The sequence below is a fragment of the Typopeltis vanoorti genome, chromosome 20 (genome assembly GCF_054136105.1).
Source record: "Typopeltis vanoorti isolate ZY-2024b chromosome 20, IOZ_Tvanoo_1.0, whole genome shotgun sequence".
NCBI classification, from domain to species: Eukaryota; Metazoa; Arthropoda; class Arachnida; order Uropygi; family Thelyphonidae; genus Typopeltis; species Typopeltis vanoorti.
The window spans coordinates 95886567-95912672 of record NC_143568.1 but is presented as its reverse complement, the minus strand read 5'-3'; the positions used below and the strand labels follow the sequence as shown (position 1 = coordinate 95912672).

Sequence of the window (26106 nt, the reverse complement as noted above, 5' to 3'; positions counted from 1 at the left end):
TATTAATGACCTATTTCAGTTGACCTCCAACCCAATACATGGTTTTGCAGATGACAGCACATTACACTCCTCCCTTTCATTTGACAACTCTACACACCTCACTTCAACCCACAGAACATCAACCACAACTTCCCTTAATTTGGACCTCCAATGGAGCTTGTCAACCTTCAACGCTAGTAAAAACCCAATTCGGTTTTATTTCTCACAAAAAAATAACCTTTTCCCCCCCAGTATTATTTTTGATAACACTCAAATTCCGAGACAAGATGAGATTTCTCTTCTCGGAATTACCCTGACATCAGGACTCTTCTGGCATAAATACATCACAACCATTGCATCCTCAGCTTTTAAAAAAACTAGGATTTCTCTTTCACTGAAGACATTACTTCACTTCTAAACAGCTGTTAACCTTATACAAATCACAAATCCACCCAGATATCGAATACTGCTCTCACATTTAGAGTGGGACTCCTAAAAGCTCTCTCAAAATGCTTGACTCAATACAGAGGAGGGCATTTAGACTGATAAATGACCCATCTCTTACCAATTTGCTCCCCTCACTTTCACTAGACATTTGATCTCTGCAATTTGTATATTTTATAAATATTTCCATGGAAAATGTTCATCTGAAATAGCATCAATAATTCCCACACTCTGTACCAAGCCCATTAGAACATGTACAGCTGCCTTTCACATCCTTTCACAGTACGCCTTGAAATGAACAGAAAAAGTTTCTTTTCCTCCTCCTTCATCCCTGCTACTGCAGTACTGTGGACAGTCTTCCCCCTGATGTATTTCCTAAGGAATACAACATACAGGCTTTTAAATCACATGTAAACAAGTTTCTCCTTTCCCAAACCATTACCCTTTTTTTTTTTTTTTGACACAAATAGAGGGGACAGCCATGGGTTCTCCACTCTCCCCACCCTTGGCTAACTTTTATATGGAGACTTTTGAAGAGCAAGCCTTGAACTCTGCCCCACAAAAACCAACCATTTGGCTTCGCTATGTAGATGATGTATTCGCTATTTGGCCACATGGCTCCGATGCACTCCTCTCCGTCTTAACACACTTAAACAACCAACACCCCAGAATCAAATTCACCCTGGAAGAGGAAAAAAACAACTGCATTCCGTTCTTAGACACACTAGTCACCTGCCAGCCTGATGGAAAAAAAAATCCAAAAAATATTAAAACCAGTAAACCACAACCCCCCCCCTTCCCCCTCACAACAAGGATTACTCTAAATCCATCACCATACCCTATATCCGAGGCACCTCAGAAAAAATCACAAAAATCTTAAAAAAACATAACTTAACTTCTTGTTACAAACCTTATAAAAAATTGGCATCCCTTATCCGCCCAACAAAAGACCCTCCCCCCCAGACCTACCTGGTGTGTACCAGGTCCCTTGCAGCTGTAAGCTGTCCTACTTCGGCCAAACAGGCAGGACAGCAAATATCAGAATTTCAGAACACAAGGACTACATCCGGTTTCACCAATACAGCCACTCTGGTCTTGCTGACCATGCTCTGGATACCTGCCATAGAATACGGTGGAAAAAAGCCAGGATAATACACCGTAGCAAATACAGATATGAAAGGCTTTTCATAGAATCAGCTTCAGCCTTAAGAAACGAGCCAAACCTCAACAAATTTGGCTGCATGAGACTTCCTCAAATTTGGGAAACCTACATTAGAAGACCTTCAGCCCAATCGCCCAAGAATACCAACATTGCCTGCTAGAGGGCACCATCAGGACTTTAGGAGAAATAATAGCTTCATACTTCTTGCTCATTTATTGTTTTGCTGTGCCTGTGTGCACATATCTTGTACCTAAGTTCTTGAAAATGGCAGCGTGACGTTGCCGAAATATAGAAATATATTAAAATTTATTTTAATGTATATCCTAGTACGTTGTAATTTCCTGAAATAATATAGTGAAAATGCATAACCAACATCTAAGCCTTTCCACGAGGACAAACCATTACCCATATACCGTACTATAAGTTGATCAGTCAACTTTTCTTATATGGGCCAACATAAAATAATGAATCAACAGAGTTAGGGAATGTAGATGGAGGAGAAGATATTATTAAGACATAAGTGTGGTGAAGTGCTTAATAATATCTGATCAACCTTTGAAAAATTATCTTAGTGTCTGGGGACTAGATATACATTAGAAACATTCATACTGTAACAGATTTTAATTTGATGTAACTGCATTGCTGTTGGAGGGCTTATTCTATCCCTCAGATTTTGGATAACTCGAAGAACCACTGCTAGTTGAGATTAGAGAAATGTTTTTAAGTACCCAAGTTGGCTCAAAGCCTTTTAAACTATATTAGCTTCTGTGCAAGATTTTCATCCATATAGGATAAATCCTGTAGAATGCTATCCAAATATCTAAATATAGTATTTGTACACATTCTGTATAACAGTTATCATTCAACTACTTCTTTGCTCACACTAGAACTTATAAATTAATTTTAGTAGACCTGTTCCAGGTAACATTTAAAAGTTTAATCCTTTATCCAAGTGTAAGCAAACAAAGTTTGCGCCTGAAAATATCTTCCGGACTAGGGTAAGGTAGTGCAACACCAGGCAACTCCAAACAAAGGTGGACCAAACTCTCATTACTCCTTGTCTCAGCATCTCCCATAATGCAAAGCACATCTCCTTGCGGACGTATATTGCTATGCATTAAGGGAAAGGCCACTACCCAGACCGGTTTCAACCTTTATTGAGCTCTCATAAGTAGGAGTCTGAAGCAATAGGAGAGGTCATATTTACCTATAGGAGTTGCCAACAGGTGTACCACCTTATTATTGAATTACTCTGGATTTAGAGAAAGATGTTGGAAGTTTATTTTTCACTTGCTTAGACTATAATAAATTTAGTTTAATCCTTTATCCAAGTGTAAGCAAACAAAGTTTGCGCCTGAAAATCTCTTCAGGACTTGCGTTTCAACCGGTTTCAACCTTTATTGAGGTGTATTTAAGTAAAGACCTCTCTAAAAATTAGATGATCCTGAAAGATCGCCCAGCTCAGCTTTGTTACATTCAGTGACAGGCTCACCCCGTCACCAATAAGAACTTTGCAGCGTTGGCTCTACCCAGTGGCAGGCTCACCCCACCACCAGATAGAGTCATAATATCAGCAGAAGAACAGCTGGAAACACATTTATGACTAGTTTGTTGAAAGTTTTTTTGCTTGGTTATACTATAAGTTAAAGATTCCAAGAAATCATATCCTTGGTTTCATCCTTTATCCAAGTGTAAGCAAACAAAGTTTGCATGTGAAGTAACTAAGGCAATTCACACAATTGACTTATTGTGGGAAGTCGTTTTTAGGAAACACAAAGTTTATCATACCACTCCTTGACCCCATTGACCGCTCCAACCATTCTTGCCTTAGTTTTTCATAATACAAAAGCACTTATCCTTACAGACACGTATGATACTATGCATTATGAGAAGGACCACTACCCACATCGATTTTTACCATCGATAAGCTGTATCCTTAGCTACTGTGCATTGTCCCTAATTTTTGTATATAACTTACTGTTTTCAGATAATGAATCACACGACTTTTTTTTAATAACATGGGATTTATAGTGAAACTTTTGTTTTCTTCTAAATTTGCTGAAATTGTGACAATATAAAATGTGCTTAGGTGTAATTTAGAAGCTTTTGGACAATTTGCATGGTTCTATTTTCTGTAATAACCTGGAATCTGTCTCAAGTATTCTAGATTTATAACTTTGTATTGTGTATACAGCATTACATGTATTCATTGTCATTATTAAAAACAAAATATTATTAGAAAGTCATGGATATTAAAAATAAGAATAGAGAAGATCTCCTTATTGTGGGAGAGATTATTATTAATGCATATTTTTACTTTATGTTACAGACAATTTAAAGAAACAGTTAAAGGAATCAGCATGGCATCTGGGAAAGGTAAAACACTTTTTGCAGATGCTGCTGCTTTTAGTAAAAGTTCTACGGCTGCAGGAAATGGAACAGAAGACAGTATATATCGAATTCCACCTTATTACTATCTTCATGTCTTGGATCAAACAACAAATGTTCCTAGGGTAGAAATTGGTCCTAAGACTTACATACGTCAAGATAATGAAAGGTAGTGTTATATTAATTAGTGTTTTTAATTATAGGCTGTTTTGCTTTGGCTTGAAAGCTAAGTATTTTTATTTATTTTTTTATGTTCTTCGCTGTTTTAAGATTTTAGTTAGACTAAGAGACATTGTGAATTTAAATTCCTCCATTGATAAATGTATGAAATGTAATATTTTAATAAAGTGAAATGCATGGAATATTAAAGATTGTAGTGATTTAAGTTCAGACACATAAGTGAAATTACTAATTTTTATTGGTTATTTCTGCAAGTATTTTACTTTCATGTATCAAGAAAAAGTATTGAATAGGGCAGTTAATTCATAAGTAAAGGGGGGAGTTCCTAAAGGAATTCTGCAGTTTCTATATACTAATGACAGAAGTATCAGGAATAAGAGGGAATTGTTTTTGGCATAGGTGAGTGCAATCCTGCCAAAAGTTATGGACATTAATGAGACTTGGCTATGTATGAGAATGTAAAGACTACTATTTCAGGGAAAATAGAGAAGATAGGACGTGGGGGGGGGATTGCAGCCAAAAGGAATAGTAGATAGATGGGAGGGTGGCTGTGATTTGAAGAAGTCTGACGTGAGATCAAAGCCAGTAAGACAAAATATACAGTCGGTTATTGCTATAGGCTGGGGGAGGGGTTCCCACAGATGATATGGAAGACATGCATCGGCAAATTAGTACAATGAGTACAGGTCAAGTGATTATTATGGGAGACTTCAACTATAGAGATATTGACTGGAAGGAGGATGGATCACATGGCAGGAAGGACATGTACTTTATACACATACTGAGAGAGAGATAATCACTTGAGTCAGCATGTGATGGAGGGGACTAGGGGTGTGAGAGTATTGGACCTGTTCATAGGATCAGAAGAGCTATCCATAACCATGGTGACTGCATTACCTCTGATTAGTGAAAGTGACAATGCAGTCCTGACTTCGGAGATTGGAGCAATATTCTGTCAAGGAGTATATGTGGAACTACAAAACAGGTGATTATGACAAGCTTAGCTGGCCTGGTTGGCCAAGTGGTTAGTGCATCCACTCTCCAGCCAAAAGGCTGCAGGTTTGAATCCCACTGTGGACATGGATGTCTGTGTAAATACTAGTGGTGGTGGGCAGTAGATGATGTGGCAAGAAAGGTGACCGGCATGGTAAGGAAGGAAAACTGAGATTATGAGAAGAATCTAGCAGACCAAAGGAAATCACAGAGTTCTTATGGCAAGTAAGAGGAAGAAGGACTATGGAAGATTAACCTTAATGAGTGCTGATGGTGATGAGGTGACAGAAGCAGATAAAATAGTTGAGTTACTGAGTGACCACTTTCCAAGGATATATCATCCAAGCAAAGTTACTGCAACATATGTGATACACTGATGTGGGAATAGAGTTGGATGAATTAGAGGTTCTTAGGATATTGTAATTCTCAATGTAAATACATCTGTGGGATTAGATGGGATGTGCAAGGGAACTGACAGTGTTTCTGACTATGCTCTTTAAGTCTCAGCTCTGGTAGAGTTACAAAGGAGTGGAAAGAAAACAAAATAATTCCCTTGCATAAGGGAGGTTCTAAGACTCCAGTAGCAAATTATAGACAAATCAGTATTTCAAGAGTAGTGGTAAAAGTACTGGAAAAATTGGTCAAAAAGAGAATTCCAGAATGGGATGATAAGAATCTGATACTGTATGAGGGATAACATGGCTTTGTAATTTACTGTCTTTTTATAATAGCGTAACAGCAGAGTTGGATAAAGAGAATGGCTACATGATGATTCTGCAGGATTTTGCAAAGGCATTTGACAGAATATCATATAGAACTCTGTTATGCAAATTAGAACAAATGGGGATAGATATGACACTGGTTAAGTGGATAAGAGGGTGGCTGATGGACAAATATCAAAAAGTGGTATATGGAGTACTAGAATCAAGGCAAAAACAGGCAATTAGTGGTACAGCAAGGTTCGGTGTTGGGACCATTGCTGTTTAATTTGTACATAAATGATATATAGGAAATAACCTGAAATTAAATATTCAGTTGTTTGTTGATGATGCATCAACTTCCTTATCTCTACTTGTTAATGTGTTCTTCAATAGCCCATATGATTATGTGGCTATTGAAGAACACATTAATAAGTAGAGATAAGAAGTTGTCATTTCTCTTTATAAAGCCTTGATACGTCTATATCTGGATTCCTGTGCTCAGGTGTGGTCTCTTGCGTTTCTTGGGGATAAGGAAGTGGTGGAGAAGATTCAGAGGCAAGTGGCCAAGATGGTGAGTGATCTGTTGAATGTTCCCTATAAGGATAGATAGAGGATGTGTGGATTTCAGAAGTTAGTTGTTAGGAGAAAAAGAGAGGATATGATGGAAACATTTAAGTTGCTTAAAGGGTTTTATAGGATTGATGCAAGGGAAATGTTTCACCACTTGGCTGAAGGGACCAGGACAAGGGATCATCCTTGGAAGTTGAATTAAGGTGTGATTTGTAGGGGTGTGAGGACTAGATTTTTTTGCTTGCAGAGTTGTCAGTGAGTGGAATGGGTTGCTAGAGTCCTTTGTGAGTGCTTTATTAATGGGTTCAAGGAGAGGTATAATAGATTGTGTGAATAGTTTGAGTCTCCTGCGATGAGTCTTTGGACTCACTGGAGGTGCCTGTACAATAATAATTATTATTTTATTTTATTTATTTTTTTGAAGAGTTGCTGGTTGTAGTTTGAAAATAGTTCTTGTGGTAGATTGTTCAGAGGACAGACGTGAACGGAATAAAAGAGGATGAATAGAAGCAGTTTTGGTGTGTTTGGAGTTGCACAGTTCTAGGTACAACAGAAAGTGCAGGAATGATGGTTGCCAATTAACTGGAGCAGTGACCATGTAAGTACCTGTACAAGAGACACATTTCTGAAACACTGTGCTTTTCAGATAGGGGTTAAAGTGAATCTGCAAGAGAAGGATCATCTATGAGTCTAATTGCATGCCTCTGGATGGCATCAAGGATTTTAATGGAAGTTTTAGGTGCACCACTCCAAACATGTGAACAGTATTCTAAACATGGATGGATTTGGGATTTGTATATAGTGAAGAATTGCATGGGTGTAAAATATACTTGTGAATGAAAGATAATACCAAGTTTCTTGAATGGTGAGGAGGTTATCGTTGCGATGTGCTTATGCCATGAAAGACTGGAGGTAAACACTAGTCCAAGCAAAGAGATCTGATCTTGTCTGGTGATTTGTGTATTACTGAGAGTAAGGGTAGGTAAGCTGGATTTTCTTTTCCATGAGAAAAGGTCTGTGTCTTGGTGGCATAACAAGGTTGTCCTCATCCCATTGGAGGTTAGTATGTAAATCATGTTTAAGGCACTATTTATAGATGATCTTGTATCCTGCGATGATAGGATAGAGGCTTTAGGCATTGGTGGTGAATCTCGAAGAGAGGGAGCTATCTACCATGACTTGCAGAGAACAACCAGAGAGATAACTGGCTACCCAATTACGGAGACACAAGACCAAATAATGGCAATTTGTTTAGTAGGCCTTGATGCCATACATGGTTGAAAGCTTAGGCTCCCTTTTTCACACACTAAAGTCACATTGAGAAGAGCTTCACTAAACTGTGTTTGATCAATTACTGTCATCATATTGATATGGTGATTGTTCCATTTCAAATAGATTTTCCAAGTTTCTTTCTTTTATGTTTTACAGTTGCTTGCTAGGTTTAAAGCCTAGTAAAGCCCATTGAAACTAATTTGTAAAATACAACATCCTCTCAATAACAGATTAACTCTGATATCTTATTTTTGCTGGCAATTGGTTCAGTCATCATACATCTGTGAAATAAGCAAGGGAAAATTTAAAACTCTCAAAATCCAGTTTTGTAATTTTATTTCTGGATTTGCATTAATTAAGCAATTATTAAAGATGGATCTATAGAAATGTCACATAAAAATGGAGATTTTACCTGCCATAATTTAAGGAATGGTAGTATAAATTAATTACAGCATAGTATAGTCATGGCAGTAGTAGGGTTGAATTCCTGTCTCAAAGGGCATATCCAGTGTAAATTGATGGATATCTGTTTCAGATGACATTCGTGTTATGGCAGTAAAATTATAGTTTTTTTTTTGTCTTCTATCCTATTCTATCCTGATTTATGCTCATGTATAGACCTACACTTTTGTCATGTAGGCATTGGAACTGAAATCCCTACAGAATAGGTTGGTTACTCCTTATTCCAGAAGTGTCTTATGTTTGTAGAAATGTGTGTTCATGGGGCTGGCTGAAGGACGAAAAACCCGAGTATCAGGGTGAAAAATCCTCTGCCTACATATGAGACCGGCTAACTCACCTTTAGTTGAAAGAGACCAGATAAATGTTCCTCAGGCCATGGATGGAAATTGAACCCATTTGGTCTTTCCGACCAAAGGACTGTCTACTGAGCTACAGAGGCTTTTTTGTCTTCTACTTTGTTGTAATAAAAGCTGATTGGTTGGCATGGTGATGCTGTCTTTTGAAGGCTATAAACAGGAGAAGACAGTCCAGGTATCCACTAAGGGTTGAGGCCACAGAAGAAGCTGTGGCTAAAGCTTTTAGGCTGACTGACCTTACTGGGCAGAATCAATAAAATTTTTCCAGAAAACCTGTCACACATGAAATTTTTAAAAAAAAGAGAGTTCACAGAAATCCAAAAACAATTGCACAATACATACTGGACTTCACCCTAAAAAAAAAAAAAAAAAAAAAAAACAGGAGGAAAACGTTATATAAAACACTAAACACATCTAACATCTTGGCCACCTAACAACACAAAAATAACTGGAAATATAATAAATACTTTTTTGAATTATCTGATGAACAACAACGATTTAGAAAAAATAAAAAATAATAATAGATGCAATATTTATATTAAAGCAAATAATTGAGAAATCATTAGAATATATAATAAACCTTTGTTTACAAGTGTTTTATTAATCTAATTAAAGCATACAATAATAGAATACAGTTAAGACATAACAAGTATGTTAGATTCATGAAATTTAACCAAAGTTGGTATTTTGTATCTCTGTTAAAATTTGTTAAATTATATCAGTTATGGTTTCAGTGCAAAATTAAAAAAAAACAAAATTCTATGTTTAGTGTATGTAAGCCAAATAGCAGGTCAGTGTACCATAAATGTACTATAACTTTTGACACAGTCATTGGATCTTTACACAAGTATTATCACCAGTAGAACTTTTTGAATAATGCAAATTTGTCAAAGAAATTTGTAATTTGTTGGAAATTATACAGTTCTCCCAAAAAATAGTAGAAAAATTGACAATCAAATTCAACTTTTTCAAACAGTCGCAGATTGTATTGAAGCAAACAGTGATCAAATGCAGAGTCAAATGTATTTAATCACTGTTGTTGTTCCAGTTCAGTAATTTTCATTGTTAAACTAGTCAAGGTTCAAGACTGATGAAGTTTTTTTAAACTGTTATAATTGTTATATTGCAAAATGATTTGAATTGAAGAATTCATAATAATAATTCCAAACATGATAGAATTTAATAATGTAATTTTGGTATTTAGTATCACTTAAAATTTGTCAGGTTATTTTAGTTGCCATTTTAAATGAAAAATTAAAGGGAGAAAAATGCAGACTTGTCTGAAATATATACAGACTACAAACCTAAATGCATAGTAGTTTTTTTTTTTCCAAGTACCTTACAGAATTGCATGATTAAAGCTTTGCTGTGCAGGTACTTGAAACAAAATCTGATGGAATAGGTTGGTTAATTCTTACTCCACAAGTGTCCTATGTGTGTATATTGCATGTGTTCTTCTGGCTGGTTTGCTTGTTTTGAGGGACAAAAACCAAAATTTCCAGGAAGAAAGACCCCTCCACTTCCACATGAGATCGGCTAACTCACTATTTGATTGACAACACTTGATAAAGGTTCCTTATGTCATAGATGGAATGCCATGTAATGATATGTTAATAAATTGATGTAATGAAAATTAATAAATTTATAGCATAAATAAAGAAATTTTTCATCTTTTCATTTACTGAAGAAAAGTACAATAAATGTGTTCATTGCATTTTTGAACAAGCAAACTATTGGATAGTTTGCTATTGAAAAGCTATTGGTTTAATATAGCTTGGGTATTTGACTGGAAAAAGTGGCATAATGTTCTGTTGAATGTAATTATTGTATCAGCATCAAAGTAAAGATAAAACTAAAAATTTTAACTAAAAGTTAAAAATTTTAACTTTTAGTTAAAACTTTTAACTAAAAGCATTCATCAAATTCCTGATATTTATCCTTATTAGGGGTGTACAGGATGTTATAATAGTACTACATGAAAGTTTACATCTTTACTAATTTCCTATTTGGCAATTTCCTCCAAATTAAAATCTGTTATCTATCAGGACTCCAATATTGTTATATTTTGGACTTCTAAGACACATCTTACTATATCAATCTGCCTAGATCTTCATCGCCTGGCTGATGAAAAAGAAAAACTTGTTTTGCTAACCTTTCCTCTCCCATTCTTCCATCTTATAAATGATCACACTACCTGAGATTAGTTCTGCTTACACGATTCCTGAATCCTGTGTCAATTTCCTGATATCCTCATTTTTGATGATTTTTGCTGATAATATCTGTTAATTACCATCTTTCTCAGAACTTTCATAACTGTGGTCTCCAGTCTTTTATCAATTTTTTTTATTTCTCACCCACTTCTCCAATCACACAATTTTTTTTTAGCATTTCTTCAGTTATGCTTGCATAAATCTTACCAGGAACATGAAGTAGGAAATTCCTCTGTAATTTCTTACATTGTTTATGATATGTTAATAAATATGTTAATTTCCTTTTTTATAGTGGGTACTATATGAGCACTGCTCCAGTCATCCAGAATTTTACCTTCAGATATCATTTACTTCAGCTACCTTTCTACATTTCAAGTTTTTGATTTTTTTTATCTTATGTTTTGATATATACTTCTGATTGCATTTCTCTGGAATCTTTTCTACAGTTGTTGTATCACATCTTGTTTCATTTGTGAATCTTTCAAATTAATTACTCCAAACATCTAGAATATCTTTTTCTTTAGTTTTCATGTCATCTTTATCATTTCTGATTCCTTTTACAGTACTCTTTCTTGCTTTTCAATAGCCTCCTTCTTGATATTGTTTTCTGTGTTCTTACCCAGAGTCTTTCCATGACATGTTTAGCTAGTTTTACACATTGATTTGCATTCTTAATTTTTGTCTGTATTCTCTCAGAGTAAATGTTGACTTACTTTCCATGAACTCTCGAGAAGCTTGTTTCTTTTTCTTGATGGAGTTTTGATTTTTCTATTCTTGCCATGTCTCTGGATGAATCATTCAAAATTTTCTTCAGGGTATGCCATTGAATTTCCAAGGTTTGATTCTCTTTTTCAAACTCGTTTTTCCTTGGATCAATGCTGGAGAGGTTCTACAGAAAATAGTGAGAGATCAGGGGAGAACCAGAGGTGTCATCCCTGGAAACTGTATAAAGAGGGTGTGAGTAGGGGAGTGAGAAGCAGGTTTTTTTCATGCAGAGTTGTGAATGATTGGAATGCCTTGCCTGAGAGTGTGGTGTCTGCAGAGAATTTGAGTGTGTTTAAAGCATGGTATGATGAGCTGTGTGTGTGTATGTATGATAAAAGGATCTTCCAGATGAGTCTTTGACTCCATGGGGTCTTGGGTAATAATAATAATATTTATTTCAGTCTACAGTTCATCTCTGAAGGCTGCTCGACTTTGATTCTTTTCTTATGCACTTTTCTTTTTAGTATGATATTCAGTTTTATACTCTGCTCAAAACTAAATGATGATCTCTTCTTCTTTCAAATCCTCCTTATGCTCTTGTGTCCTGAACCAGTGTTAGGACATCACTATCGACAATAACAGTCAGTGAGCCTTTTCATATTTCTTGTGTCTTATTGATATGAATTTGTGCATATATTTATTTGGAACATAGTGTTAGTAATGACTAGTTCATTTCCTGAACAGAAATCCCACAGATTCTTCCATTTCTGTTAGCTTTGCTCTTTTTTCCAAATTTTCCCAAAACATTTCTATGTTTAGTAATATTTCCTAATTTACTGTTGATATCTCCAACAAGGACCACCTTTTAGTATTAGTATTTTGTATTGCTTCAAGCCTCCATAGAGTCTGAAGACTCATTATGGGAGGTTAATGCTCAGACCACAATAACTTTCGTTCCTTGTCTTGAATACATTTAATATTGAAGCACTCACCATCTCCCTGTAGCAATGCATTCCACTCATTAACCACCTGCAAAGAAAAAAATTTCCTTTTCACTTATATAAATATAAGGCCTTTCTTGCTTCTCCTAAAGACAAGCTTTCACCTCTAGCTTTTCCATCATCTACTAGATTCTTTACTCTTATGTGGTATCTTATTTTGAATAAACTGTAAGACTGCTTTTATTTGTTGGAAGAACACAAGTCTTAAATTAAATATCATGAGCCTGAAGAGTCTGGACTTGTTGAGCATGCTATCTGCACTAAACAGTTTATTGGAATAAGACAAGAGTCCTTCATAAAAGTCATTTCCTCATAGAACATCTTCATAAAAAAAAAAAAAATGCATGAAACTTTATTATCCAAACTTAAACAGATCCAGTAGTCTATGTCTATCCCCTTTGTGGGAACATAGTCCTTTTTTAATCTGCTATTCTTTCCTAACTTTATTTATGTCTATATTTCTCTTTTTCTCTCTTTAAGTTAGAAAATTATTGACTATATTTCAGTTATCTTACATTAGCTACTTAGGTGGTGCTTTATATAATTGCCTGTTATTGTTTAATTACCATTCTATGATCCTGTACTGAAGATGCCAATAACATTTAGACAAAACTTTTACATTAAATAAGTCTTTTATGCAGTTTTCCTCCATTTTTATATATTTTTTGATTATGCTAACTCATGGTATTCCATTATTGAAGCAATATTTTCCCTGTATCTATTTAATAAGCTCCCTTGAAACTCATACCTCTCAATCATATCATCCTTCATCCTCTTATCTGCCAAGGTCTGAAGAATCACATTTCCTTAGTACTCATCCTCATCAATCAAATTCCTGACGTGTACCCTCAAGGGGGTGTACATGATATCATGATAGTATTACATGAAGAACTTGCATCATTACTAACTTCCGATTAACAATTTTCCTCCAAATCAATCTGTTATCTGTCAAGACTTCATCATTATCAGATCTTATATTTCTGTCTTTTGAGGCACTGTATCAATCCACCTATATCTTGTTCTTCCTCTGGGTCTTTTTTTCTGCCAACCGGGCAGAGAACACTTGGTTTGCTAATCTTTCCTCTCCCATTCTGTTTAAATGACCACATGAGATTAGCTCTGCTAACACATTCCTGGATGCTAGCAATGTGTCAAGTTCTTTCCTAATATCCTCGTTTTTAATATGATATTGCCATTGATGCATCTGTTCATGATCCTAATCTTTCTCAGGACTCTCATATCTGTGGTCTCTAGTCTTTGGTCAAGTGTTTTATTTCTAACCCAGCTCTCAGATCCATAAGTTAAAACTGGTTTGAACACTGTCTTGTATACAGCTAATTTAGCGTTTTGACTAATTTCTCTCTTATGCCATATAAATTTATTCAGTTGACTTCCTACCATACTGGCTTTGTTGATTCTGTTGTCTATTTCCATATTTAATTTACCATCTTCAGTAAAAACTGTATGTAAGTAGCAGAAATGTTTTACTTGTTCTACAGGTTCTCCATTCAAGATGCAGTTGATATTTTCAGTGTTTCTGCCAATTTTCATTGTCTTTCTCTTGTTATTGCCGATTTTCATATCAAATTTATTACAACAGTTATTCAATTCAGTTATGGAATCTTGCTTACTTTTACTGGATTTATTGAAAAGTATAACATCATCTGCATAAAGTAGCAATCTGAGTTTAAAATCTCCAATTTTGATATCAGGTTTAATACCACTTTCCTTCATAATATTATCCATATAGATAATGATTAACAGAGGGGATAATGTACATCCTTGTCAGACACCAGATTTAACATCAAATCATCTTCCTATACTTCCTTCAATTCTAACTGCTGACTTACAACTCAAATAAAGACTAAGTATTGCTTGATATAATGTCTCATTGACACCATATAACTGTAGCATTTTGAATAGCTTTTCTCTTGACATCTTGTGATATGCTTTTTACAGGTCTAGCAAAATTTAAATAATACAGATCTTTGTTATATTCCCACGATTTCTCAACTATTGTCGTAAAGTGAAAATCTGATCCTGACAGTCTCTATTTGGCCTAAATCCAGTTTGTTCTTCACCAAGCTTCCCTTCCACAATCCTTCTCAACTGTTTTTCAAGTATACTTGTATATTTACCAGGAACATTCAGTAGAGAAATATCTCTGTACTCATATTCAGTATTACAGGGCTCTGAGACAGTTATTTACTGCTGCTGCTGCTGCACTCTCTCCTGTGTTTCCCTATTACCTATTTAGCCAGGTGACTAGATCTGTGCAAAGAAATTCAAATGAGGCCTAATTAGTGCCTTATACATTGTATTATTACCTTCTTATCCATAAGTCAGAATTTAGCAGCAATTTTCTCATTAACCTTTGCAACCTTTTCAATGTGTATCCCAAACTTCATTTCCTTAGAGGACCTCCTGAAGCAAAGTTCCTCCAATATGGTAAACCTAATTCCATCTTCTCTGGCCAAAGTGCATAACTTTAAACTTAGCAACATTGAAATGACATCCACATTCTTCAACTCAAAGCATCAGCCTATTGAAATCCTTTTGCAACAGGCATGTCAGCTTCCCAATATTTCTTTTCCTAATTTAGCATCAGCAAATAACCAAAATATCTCCTTTCACACCATGAACTATATCATTTATATATAAATGAAACAACAGTGGTTCCAGAACAGAACCCTGCAGTACCCTCACCCTCCTTTTTCAGTGAGTTGTGTATGCACCTCCATACACAACTCACTGGCACTACCAAATGACTATTCATCTCAATCTTGCTAAGTTTCAACAATAGTCTATTATGCAGTACTCAGTCAGTTGTTTTAGCAAAATCCATATAAATCACAGTATAGACATATCTTCTCTGTCCAGTATGCTAGTCATCCTATTATAAAATGTAACCAAGTTTCTAAACTTGGTTACATTTTATAAGCATGACCTCCCCTTAATAAACCCATACTATTCTTATGAAAGATTTCCATTCCCATCGATCCAGGTTTGTATTTTGTCTCCAAAACCCTTCCCCACTATACTTGATACACACACTGGCCTATAGTTTAACACTACTGACTTGGATTCTTACTTATGCAAGGATTCTCCCTATTTTTTCTCTCTTTCCACTCTTCTTGGACTTTTTCTGTTGCTAGACTTCTTTTGAACAATAAAGTCAAGGACACTGCCAGCTCTTCCACAGATCCCCATAATATACTTAGTGTATCCCATCTGGTCCAATAACCTTATTAATATCAAGGTTATTTAATATTCTAAATGCTTCCCATCTTTGAGTTGTCACCCTCTATTTGATTTAAATGCAGCTTGTTCAAGCTTTCCTTTCACAATTTTTTTCAGCCATTTCTCAATTATACTTACATAAATCTTACCAGGAATGCTTAATAAGGAAATTCCTGTATAATTTTTGCATTCAGTTTTATTTCCTTTTTTTATGAATATGTATTATTAAAGCTCTACTCCAAGAATCAAGAATTCAGTCCTCTGACTAGACCTGAATTATGCAGCGTAAACACTGTAACATTTTTATACTTCCATATTTGAGTATTTCTGGTTAAATATCATCTATTCCAGCTACCTTCCCACATTTCTGATTCTTAATGACTTTTTCTAGTTCAAGTGTTGATATGCATTCCTGACTTCATTCTTTTTGAGTGTTTTCTACCACCATTCTTAACTACCCTTGAGTAATCTACGCCATTCATCACATTTGATTTTCACACTGTGCAACAAAACGATCTTGTTCTTACTACCATTTTGTTTACCCTCAACACAAGCTATAGGTTGCATGAAAATTTTATCGTACAACTTAAGCTCCACAGAAACAATGCAGCTAAGCTAAACTATCCAATGTAAACAAAACTTTTGCTCAAATGCAAACAGTATTAAACTGCATACCCCTTTTAAAATTTTAGTAACACTGGCATGCCCTCTCAGGCAAAGACCATTTGGAAGAAGTTATATTTCATTCAAAATTGGGTTTTTCATCCTGTAAATCCCAAAAACCCAACTATTGAACCTGCATTATTTCACACAATAATATGTGTTGGGGTAGAGACCATGAGATGGAAGCAGTTGTCTGCTATACTCTCTTCACCAGATGCTGCTTAATACAAATGATATGTTCATATTCATGTTTCCATAGTTGTAGTGATACATGAAGAAATTTTTGGAATAAACTACAGTAAACCCTCGATTTAACTGACTTCTGATTTAATGGACAAAATTTCCGATCCATATGTCACACATGAAAATTAACACCCTGTTAATTTTAAAATGCTTTTAACCAAGATTTGCTTATAATTAAATTAACAGGTTATTTTTTGTTATATATATATAATATTCACCCAAGCTTGATTTGCTTTCCCAGTCTTAAATAAAAGGCTGGTTATATTCCACTAATTTGAGCCCTACCCAAGGGCCTATGAGTTGTGGAAATACCTTCTGAATATAAATGATGTTTTTAATCCATCTAACTTGAGTGCTTCTAGATGCTTTTTCAATGTTTTGGGGATGGCACCCTAAAGCACCTATTATTATAGGAACAACTTTAGTTTTCTTTTGTCAGATTTGTTCAACTTCAACTTGCAACTCACGACACTTTGTAATTTTTTTCAGTTTCTTTTTCATCAATTCGACTATCTACTGATACTGATATTTCGATAAACTTGAACACCCTTGTTTTCACTTTTTTCAGTCACTGTTATATCAGGTGTAATTCATTCCAAGTCTGGATTTTGAAATCCCAAAGTATTTTAGCTTTTTCATTCTCACTCACTTTTTGATCAACTTTATGCTTCCAATAGTCTTTAGATACTTTAAACCTGTACTTTTTATAAATGCCAGTGAATTCTCTTAGCTACATTATCGTGCCTTTTATGGTACTCAATTTATGCGATTTTGCTGCACCCACTTATAATGTGGTCTACCATTTCTTCCTTTTCTTTGCACAATCTGCATTTACTGTATTCTTAAATATATATGTGTATATATATATATATATTTATTTATTTATTTATTTATTGTTTCCCCACAGAGTGATCACGGGCCCTAAAAGTATGGTGATAATACCACCATGTCATTATTGTGTTATTCAAAATCCGGTAGTCAGGAATAACGAAGGAGTTGTTCAGACTGACAACATTGGACAAGTTAGATTGAAACATGCTGACTTTGAAGTGCGGCTTGTACAAGACCCATTTCCTTTGTATCCAGGAGAAATTCTCTATGAGGTAAAGTTTTGTGAAATTTTTGTAAAATAGTGCTCACACTAATAGTAATGTTCAGGAACTGACATTTATTTGCCTTTAAGGATAAAATAAGTAAAAAAAAAAAAAAAAAAGGAGGGTGAAAGGAGTATGGAGAGAATGCATGTAACATAATTTTATGTATTGAATACAAAAATAACATCCATATTGTTCCATCACATTTTCTTAAAGTAAAGTGGTGACACATGCATATCTTGATGTTGCTATTCATTGAAATAACTTTGTTTATATGCTATAATTATGCTACTGCAAAGAAGGTCAGGCAAATGTATGGCTACTACTCTTAGCACCATTTCTAGTTTTGCAGCTATGTAATGTAGCATTTGCTTTCTCTTAATCATATTCCATTTAAAGTGGCTTTTTGAAGTGGAATTTCTTCTGTTGTTGCTCAAAGTATATTGTATGATTTTGATCACTATCTGGAGTTATAGTTCCATTAATGACTTGTAAATATATCAAGAGTGCACAGTCATTTTGCTGTGTGTGCACGATGTATACACACACACAGTTGCATTCTGTGAAACAGAATTTAATTTGCTCTCCTGATCAAGAAAGTGTTAGTTGCACTTTGGATGTAAAGTAGGAGTTGAGGATTGGATTGGAGTTTACAGATATGTTGCAGTAGGTGTGCACAGTAGAGGATGGTTAAAAGGTATACATACTGTATGTCAATGCTGTTTGCTGTCTCAGTGGTATGGAAGACCATGCAAGTGATTGCAACTTCTGTTTAACAAATACTTTTGACTTTTCTGTAAAGTTGAAATATAACAAAATAACTGAACTTGCCAACAGCTATAAGACAGTTCCTCATTATAGTTGCCAGTTCCTGAACTACCTGCAACATGGGCAGTTGATGACAATGAAAACAACTCTAATAATATACTTGAAAGTGTAGCATTGTGTTACTGTGAACCTAATCCAGATTTTTAGCTGTGAGTTATGCTAGCACCTCTGTTGGTAAACCAGCCAGAGTTCATGTTGTACAATGAATCTGAGCAAAATGTAAGCTGAAATCTTAACTGCAATTGAAATCGTAAAAGGAGTGTAAAGACAATCTCATTTTGGAAGCATCTACAAATGGATTTTTTTTTTCCCTATGTCTTTCAATAATTATTATTATCTGAGACCTCCAGGGAGTCAAGGACTCATAAAGGGAAACTATACATCATTCATGCTATTTGTCATTTGTTTACAATGCATCAAAATTTAGTTTTGAGGGCTGTGCTTTTTTTTATTCACTGATAAAGTATAAAATATAAATATACCATCATTCCAATAGCATATGAAGGAATCCTATAAGAATATAGCTTTGTTTTTTAAATGATTATAATGTATGCAAGTGGCACATTTGCAGTTAATAGTAGTACTTTTAATGGTATGCAAACTAAGCTTCACAAAATATTGCTGTTTTTATTTTATTTTATTTTTTTTTTTAAATGTCCAGCCATTGAGATTTAAAAATGAATTCAAGAGTTTAATACTAAGGGAAAAAAGTCTTTACATTGCTTCACATTAAATTCATTTTGATAAAATTAAGGCTTTAAATAAGAATGGTGCTGAACCAATCTGAATTAGTTGCAGGTTGGTTCATCATCACACATAATGTGCATCTAGACAGAAAGCTGGCAATCCATATGCAGAAATTACAAAATGGACTATACGATAGCACTCAAACTCAAATACTTTAGAGATATCAGCCACCTATTTCCCAGAAACTTTTCTCTAGCATTTGTCCCAGGTTGATGACATTATCCTTCCCATCATTACTAAAATTAGATTTATAGAAATTATGTTATTTTACTTGGCAACAAGTTACTGGGCTTAAAACTTGAAAGTAAGTTTATGAGACAGCTGCCAAACAACTTAAATCATCTTACACCGACACTGATTTATCATATAGTAAACAAATTAAAACACACTCAGCATAGTGCTCTTTCACATATAACAGATCACTTCAGTATACTCAATACAGTACATGCACAAAATATTAGTCATGTTGAAAAACTGCTGTTTGGCATGTTTTATCAAGATGACATATCTTGGGATTCTATAAGTGAATATTAATACTACTCTGGAACTAGTAGCAATTGACCTATCTGTGAAGTTAGGTCAATTGTATGCTCGATGTATTTACCAATGGTTTATGAATTAAATGAAATGGAACTTGATAATCTCGTATTGTAACTGCCTCAGCCAATTCTCTACATGGGTGACTCTAATGGACATACATTTTTTCACCCGGAAACTTGGGTTTTTCATCCCTCAGAACAGACAAACCGATTCCATGAACACACACGAACTTACAGCCATAAGATACATGTACTTAATCCCTCATTAGGTGGGCTCATCTCCCTCCCCAAAGGGGCAGAGGAGAAACCCCCTATATGAATAAATAAAAAATAAATGGACATAACGCTCTGTGGGGTAGTGCCATCACGAATAGATGAGGTCGTATCATTGAGTGAATGCTTGGCAACCATAACCTCTCCTTTATGCATAATGGAGCAAATATCTTCTTCTGCAGTCGATTTTACAATCTGCTTCCCTGCCATTTTTCCACTGCTCACATGGGATGTTGAAGACATATACTGAAGTGATTCTTTTACTGTTATTAGATCTATGTCTTCACAGGAACCATATTCTCATACACAGATGCCCATGTGGAAAATTGACCAAGCTGACTGGAGTCAGATTTTTCCCAACTTGCAAAATTTAATACTGATGCAGTTAGCCAAATGCCTATCAGTGAAATATGTAACAGATTGTATTGTCCATGCAGCAGTTCTGAAAACTTAATCCTGATTTCCACTCTATCCAAAACCTTGGTGGAATCCAGAGTGCTGAGCTGCAAAAAAAAAAAAAAAAAAAAAAAAAAAAAAAAAAAAAAAAAAAAGATCATTATAGAGCATATGGGATATAAAGCATGAGATGTTTATTTTGTAGATACCTTACCACAATAAACTCAATAGCAGTTTTAAACATGCTCAAGAAAACTATCATCGATCCAATTTACATCATCGATTAATCAAACAGCTAGTGCAAAAATTGTATGGGATAAAATGCAGAAGATGAAAGGTAGTTGAGCACAAACCGATTGTCTATCTTGGAACTTAATGGATGTATTGTTGCTAATCTCAAAGTTATTGCAGACACTTTGAGATAAAAATTTGCCAGAATCTCAGCAATAGTTTCATATCCTGCTGATTTTCTAATTTTGAAAGAGCAACAAGAGAAACGGCAGCTAAACTTTTGTACCAAGGGGATAGAGCTGAACAATCAGCCTTTTGTTAAGGAGGAACTCAAAAGAGCACTTCTCCCCTCTCATCCTAGTATAGTAGACCCTGATGACATCCATTATGAGATGATTAAACACCTCCCTTAATTTTCTGTAGACCTCCTTCCCTTACTATACAACAGAATATTTACTGAGGAAGAGTCTCCAGACTCTTGGTATAAGTTGAGAGTTATTGCTCTCCCATAACCTGACAAGGATTTAGCAAGTCCAATTGCTCCGACTAACTATCTTTGTAAGGTCTTGGAAAAAATAGTAAACATAAGACTTCTCTGGAACATAGATAGCAACAAACGTTTTTTCTAACACACACACACACACACACACACACACACACACACACACAATGTGGTTTTCTTAAACACTGATCAACCTGGACCATCTGGCCAATTTAAAACATTCATTAGAGATGCTTTCCTGAAACAAGAACATGTTGTTTCAGCGTGTGTAGAAAGGCTTATTTGTTTGTCGTAGATGTTTAATTTTGACAGTATATATCTGAACACAGAATTATAAGTAAATAATTATTTATTGACTTATTGCTGATATTTCGCTGGTGTTATAACCAGCATCTTCAGAACACAAAAACACATTTTGTTTTTGTGTTCTGAAGATGCTAGTTATAACACCAAAGGGACTAGTTTAACAAAACTGTAGCAACAACACAATGACTAAAGTCCTAAAAAAAAACAGAGAGAGAGCTGACTGTCTCCCAATTAGGCAGATTTATGCAGCCATATTTGTTGAGATTCGGAGTATATTTCAACTTCTGTTGCTTCTAAGAATAATCTCACTGACTTGTAAAATGCTTCTGTGCTGTACTTTTGTTTTCTTCCAGTTGATCCTGTGTGCAGGGGTATCCAAAGCATGGTCTGCTAGACCTGACTTGCCATAGTGATAGTGCCAGATGTATCTTTTATGTTTACTGATGTGGATGTCCACAGTTCTTCCTGTTTGACTATGGTAAGCTTGATCACATGAGCAGGGTACTTCGTCAGCTCCTGGATATGATAAAGGAGGGATGCTGTCCTTGGGTGAACGGTCTGAAATTAGCAGCTCTCAACTATCCTTGAGAGTTGCTAATTTGACACATGGTCTGAATACAGTGCGTAGTTGATGTTTATTGAGAATTCTATATATCTTTTCCAATTGCCTTTAATATAAGGGATGGTGACTGTTTTGTTGTAGTTCTCTGTGCTGGATAGAAGGAGGGGTTTCTTAGGGTATTTAATATTTCTTTATCTTATGGGGATTATAGCCATTGGCCAAGAACGTATGGCATAAGTGAGCCAGTTCAGCAGCAACAGCATTGTCATTGGAATAGATTGCTCTCGCTCTGTGGGTTAGCATTTTTAAGATACCATACTGTTCTGTTGAGAAGGGTGATGGTGTGATTGTTTGTGTAAATATCTCCCTGTATATGTGGGTTTTCTAAAAACTGAGAATAATAAGGAACCATCTGGAAGATGCGTGATTAGTGTATCCAGGAAGGGCAGGCAGTTATTAGCTTCCAGTTCCATCGTAAAGTGAATTTTTGATGTTGGCTATTTAAATGCACTAAGAATGTATCCATTGTGCTTGGGCCATGTGGCTAAATAGCAAGCACATCGTCAACATTGCGTAGCGAAGTGTTGGTTTGAGAGTGGCTGTATTGATAGCTAGTTTTTCCAGGTGTTCTATGTAGAAGTTGGCTAGGGGGGGGGCATGGCTGTGCCATCTATTTGTTTGTATTTTTTCCCTTTCCATGTGAAATATCCTGCATGTATTGTGAATTTAAATAGGTTGAATATATCCGGAGGAAAGTGTGACTTTAGCAGATTAAGAGTTTCAATTAGTGGTACATTTGTGAATAGTGAGGTGATATCAAAGCTCACCCTAAAAAGCTAGTAGCTTGGCTACTAGCTTTTTGAGGCTAGCAGCTTAAAAAGCTATTAGCCTAGCTTTTTAAGGTATGGTGTTCTAAAATACTTTTTAGGTGGGCAGAATTTTTGACAAAAGGGAAGAGAATTGCTTGTGAGAGTGGCTAGTAGCTTGGCTAAATGTCTAGCCAGTTTGTATGTGGGACTATTTATACTATCTACAATAGGGTGTAAGGGTGTACCTTGTTTGTGAATTTTTGGTGCTCCATATATCCTGGGTGTTTTAACATGGAAGGGCTTGAGTTTGTTTACTGTTTCTTTGGACCAGGAAGTGACTTTTTTCAGTAATTTACGCACCAATTTCTGTTGTGTGTTGGTGGGATTGCAGTCTATAATTTTGTATGTTGACTGATCTTGTAAAAGTGTGTGCATTTTGTTTTCATATTTTGCCATGTCCATCACCATGATTGCATTCCCTTTGTCTGCTTTTGTTATGATAATCTAGTTATTATTATGTAAATCTTTTAGAGCAATGATTTCCTTATGAGGGATATTATTTCTGGGAGACTTAGACTTGATTAGGATGTTGGCCACATTTAAATGTATGTTATTGACTATTGCTGGAGGCAGGTTGTATACAAAGAATATCAACAGAATTTGACAACAAAATGCACACACTTTTACAAGATCAGGCAATATACAAAATTATAGATCACAATCCACCAACACACAACAGAAATTGGTGCATAAATTACTGAAAAAAGTCACTTCCTGGTCCAAAGAAACAGTAAACAAATTCAAGCCCTTCCATGTTAAAACACCCAGGATATATATGGAGCACCAAAAATTCACAAACAAGGTACTCTCTTACACCCTATTGTAGATAGTATAATAGCCCCACATACAAACTGGCTAGACATTTAGCCAAGCTACTAGCCACTCTCACAAGTAATTCTCCCTCCTTTGTCAAAAATTCTGCCTACCTAAAAAGTATTTTAGAACTCCATACCTTAAAAAGCTCAGACTTAATGGTGAGCCTTGATATCACTTCACTATTCACAAATGTACCACTAATTGAAACCCTTAATCTGCTAAAGTCACACTTTCCCCCTGATATATTCGACCTATTTAAATTCACAATACATGCAGGATATTTCACATGGAAAGGGAAATATACAAACAATTAGATGGGACAGCTGTGGGCTCCCCCCTTAGCCACCTTCTACATAGAACACCTGGAAAAACTAGCTATCAATACAGCCACTCTCAAACTAACACGTTGGTTATGCTATGTTGACGATGTGCTTGCTTTTTGGCCACATGGCCCAAGCACACTGGATACATTCTTAATGTATTTAAATAGCCAACATCAAAAAAATCCACTTTACAATGGAACTGGAAGCTAATAACTGTCTGCCCTTCCTGGATACACTAATCACACGTCTTCCAGATGGTTCCTTATTATTCTCAGTTTTTAGAAAACCCACACATACAGGGAGATATTTACACAAACAATCGCACTATCACCCTTCTCAACAGAACAGTATGGTATCTTAAAAATGCTAACCCACAGAGCGAGAGCAATGACAATGCTCTTGCTGCTGAACTAGCTCACTTACGCCACACGTTCTTGGCCAATGGCTATAATCCCCATAAGATGTTGTAGTTCTCCCACTATCCAGCATGGAGAACTCAATGAAACAGTCACCATCCAGTACATTAAAGGCACATCGGAAAAGATATATAGAATTCTCAATAAACATCAACTACGCACTATATTCAGACCATGTGTCAAATTAGCAACTCTCATCCGTTAACCCAAGGACAGCATCTCTCCTTTATCACATCCAGGTGTCTACGAAGTACCCTGTTCATGTGATCAGGCTTACCACACTCAAACAGTAAGAACTGTGGACATCCGCATCAGTGAACATAAAAGATGCATCCGGCACTATCACTATGGCAAGTCATGCCTAGCAGACCATGCTTTAGATATCCCAACACACAGGATCAACTGGAAGAAAACAAAAATACTGCACAGTAGCTTTTACATGTCAGAGAGATTTTTCTTAGAAGCAACAGAAGCCTTCAAACATACTCCAAATCTCAACAAATATGGCTGTATAAATTTGCCTAAGATTTGGGAGACAGTTATCTTAAGACATAACTGGTATCTACTTTCTCCCTCTGTTTTTTTTAGGACTTTAGTCTTTGTGTTGTTGCTACAATTTTGTTAAACTAGTTCCTTTGTTATTGTTGTAGTCTCGTGTACTGTGAGAAACTGTTTTTCTGCTCTGAAGATGCTGGTTATAAGATCAGCAAATTATCAGCAATAAGTCAATAAATAATTATTTACTTATAATTCTGTGTTCTATATACCATCAAATTAAACAACATTCTTCAACATGGAAAAAGCTTATGATATACAGGGTGTTCGGGATAAATTTGACAGTTTCGTAAGGAAAAAGAAAATCTTCTTTGTATCTATTAAATTTAATGAATTGACAAAAAAACATTACAGCAGAGTTAATTACAATACTATCAACAAGATTTACTCAAAATAACCACCATTAGCATCGATCACAGCTTCAATTCTGCTTCGGAACCTCGAACAAGCTGATGCTACAGTCTCCCTGGGAAGGGCCGCAAAAACTGTTTTAATTTTATCCATTAACTGGGCTTTTGTATTACTGGAAGTGCGATTGGTGTCTTTTTCAACTGCGCCCCATACAAAATAATCCATGGGGTTAAGGTCTGGGGAGTTTGGAGGCCAAACATTTGGACTGGTGAAGTCGTAGAAATTTTCAGACAACCATTTTTGACTTTTCCCAGAGGTGTGGCAAGGGGCCGAATCCTGCTGCCATACATACGGCCTACCATTGACTACCCTTGTTATCCAGGGCTTGACTACAGTTAGCAACTCCACGAACAAAGCCCGAATTCCAATGCCAGGGTTCTTCAACACCTGTTCCTGCAGATTTGCGAGGAATTCTGCTGTACGAATGCAATCAGATCGTCTGCTAGGGATCTTTCTTCTTGCTACATCCTCGTAGTCACCATTGCAAGTCTCTAGTTCATGCCTGATTGTTTTTACTGTATTCAGGGAGCATTGGGCAGCAGTCGTAATATCCTTATTTTGATGGCGGGCACGAATCATCATGATACAAGTTATTCTCTTCCATGATTCAGGTGGGTTCCAGCTATCCATCCTTTCTGACATCTTGTATATGAATGAAGAAGGGTCCAA

The 26106-nt window shown here is 35.7% G+C and overlaps 1 protein-coding gene across 4 annotated transcripts in view; it reads left to right on the top strand.

The window, feature by feature from the left end:
- Window positions 1-26106, top strand: part of LOC150095684 (major vault protein-like) — a 248434-nt gene that overhangs the window by 41608 nt on the left and 180720 nt on the right. For all 4 annotated transcript variants that reach the window (XM_090409713.1, XM_090409711.1, XM_090409712.1 and 1 more), the window contains exons 2-3: window positions 3915-4142; window positions 17477-17672. In XM_090409713.1, coding sequence (XP_090265839.1) covers window positions 3946-4142; window positions 17477-17672 — 393 coding nt within the window. In that variant the 5' untranslated portion in view covers window positions 3915-3945. The remainder of the gene's footprint in view (window positions 1-3914; window positions 4143-17476; window positions 17673-26106) is intronic.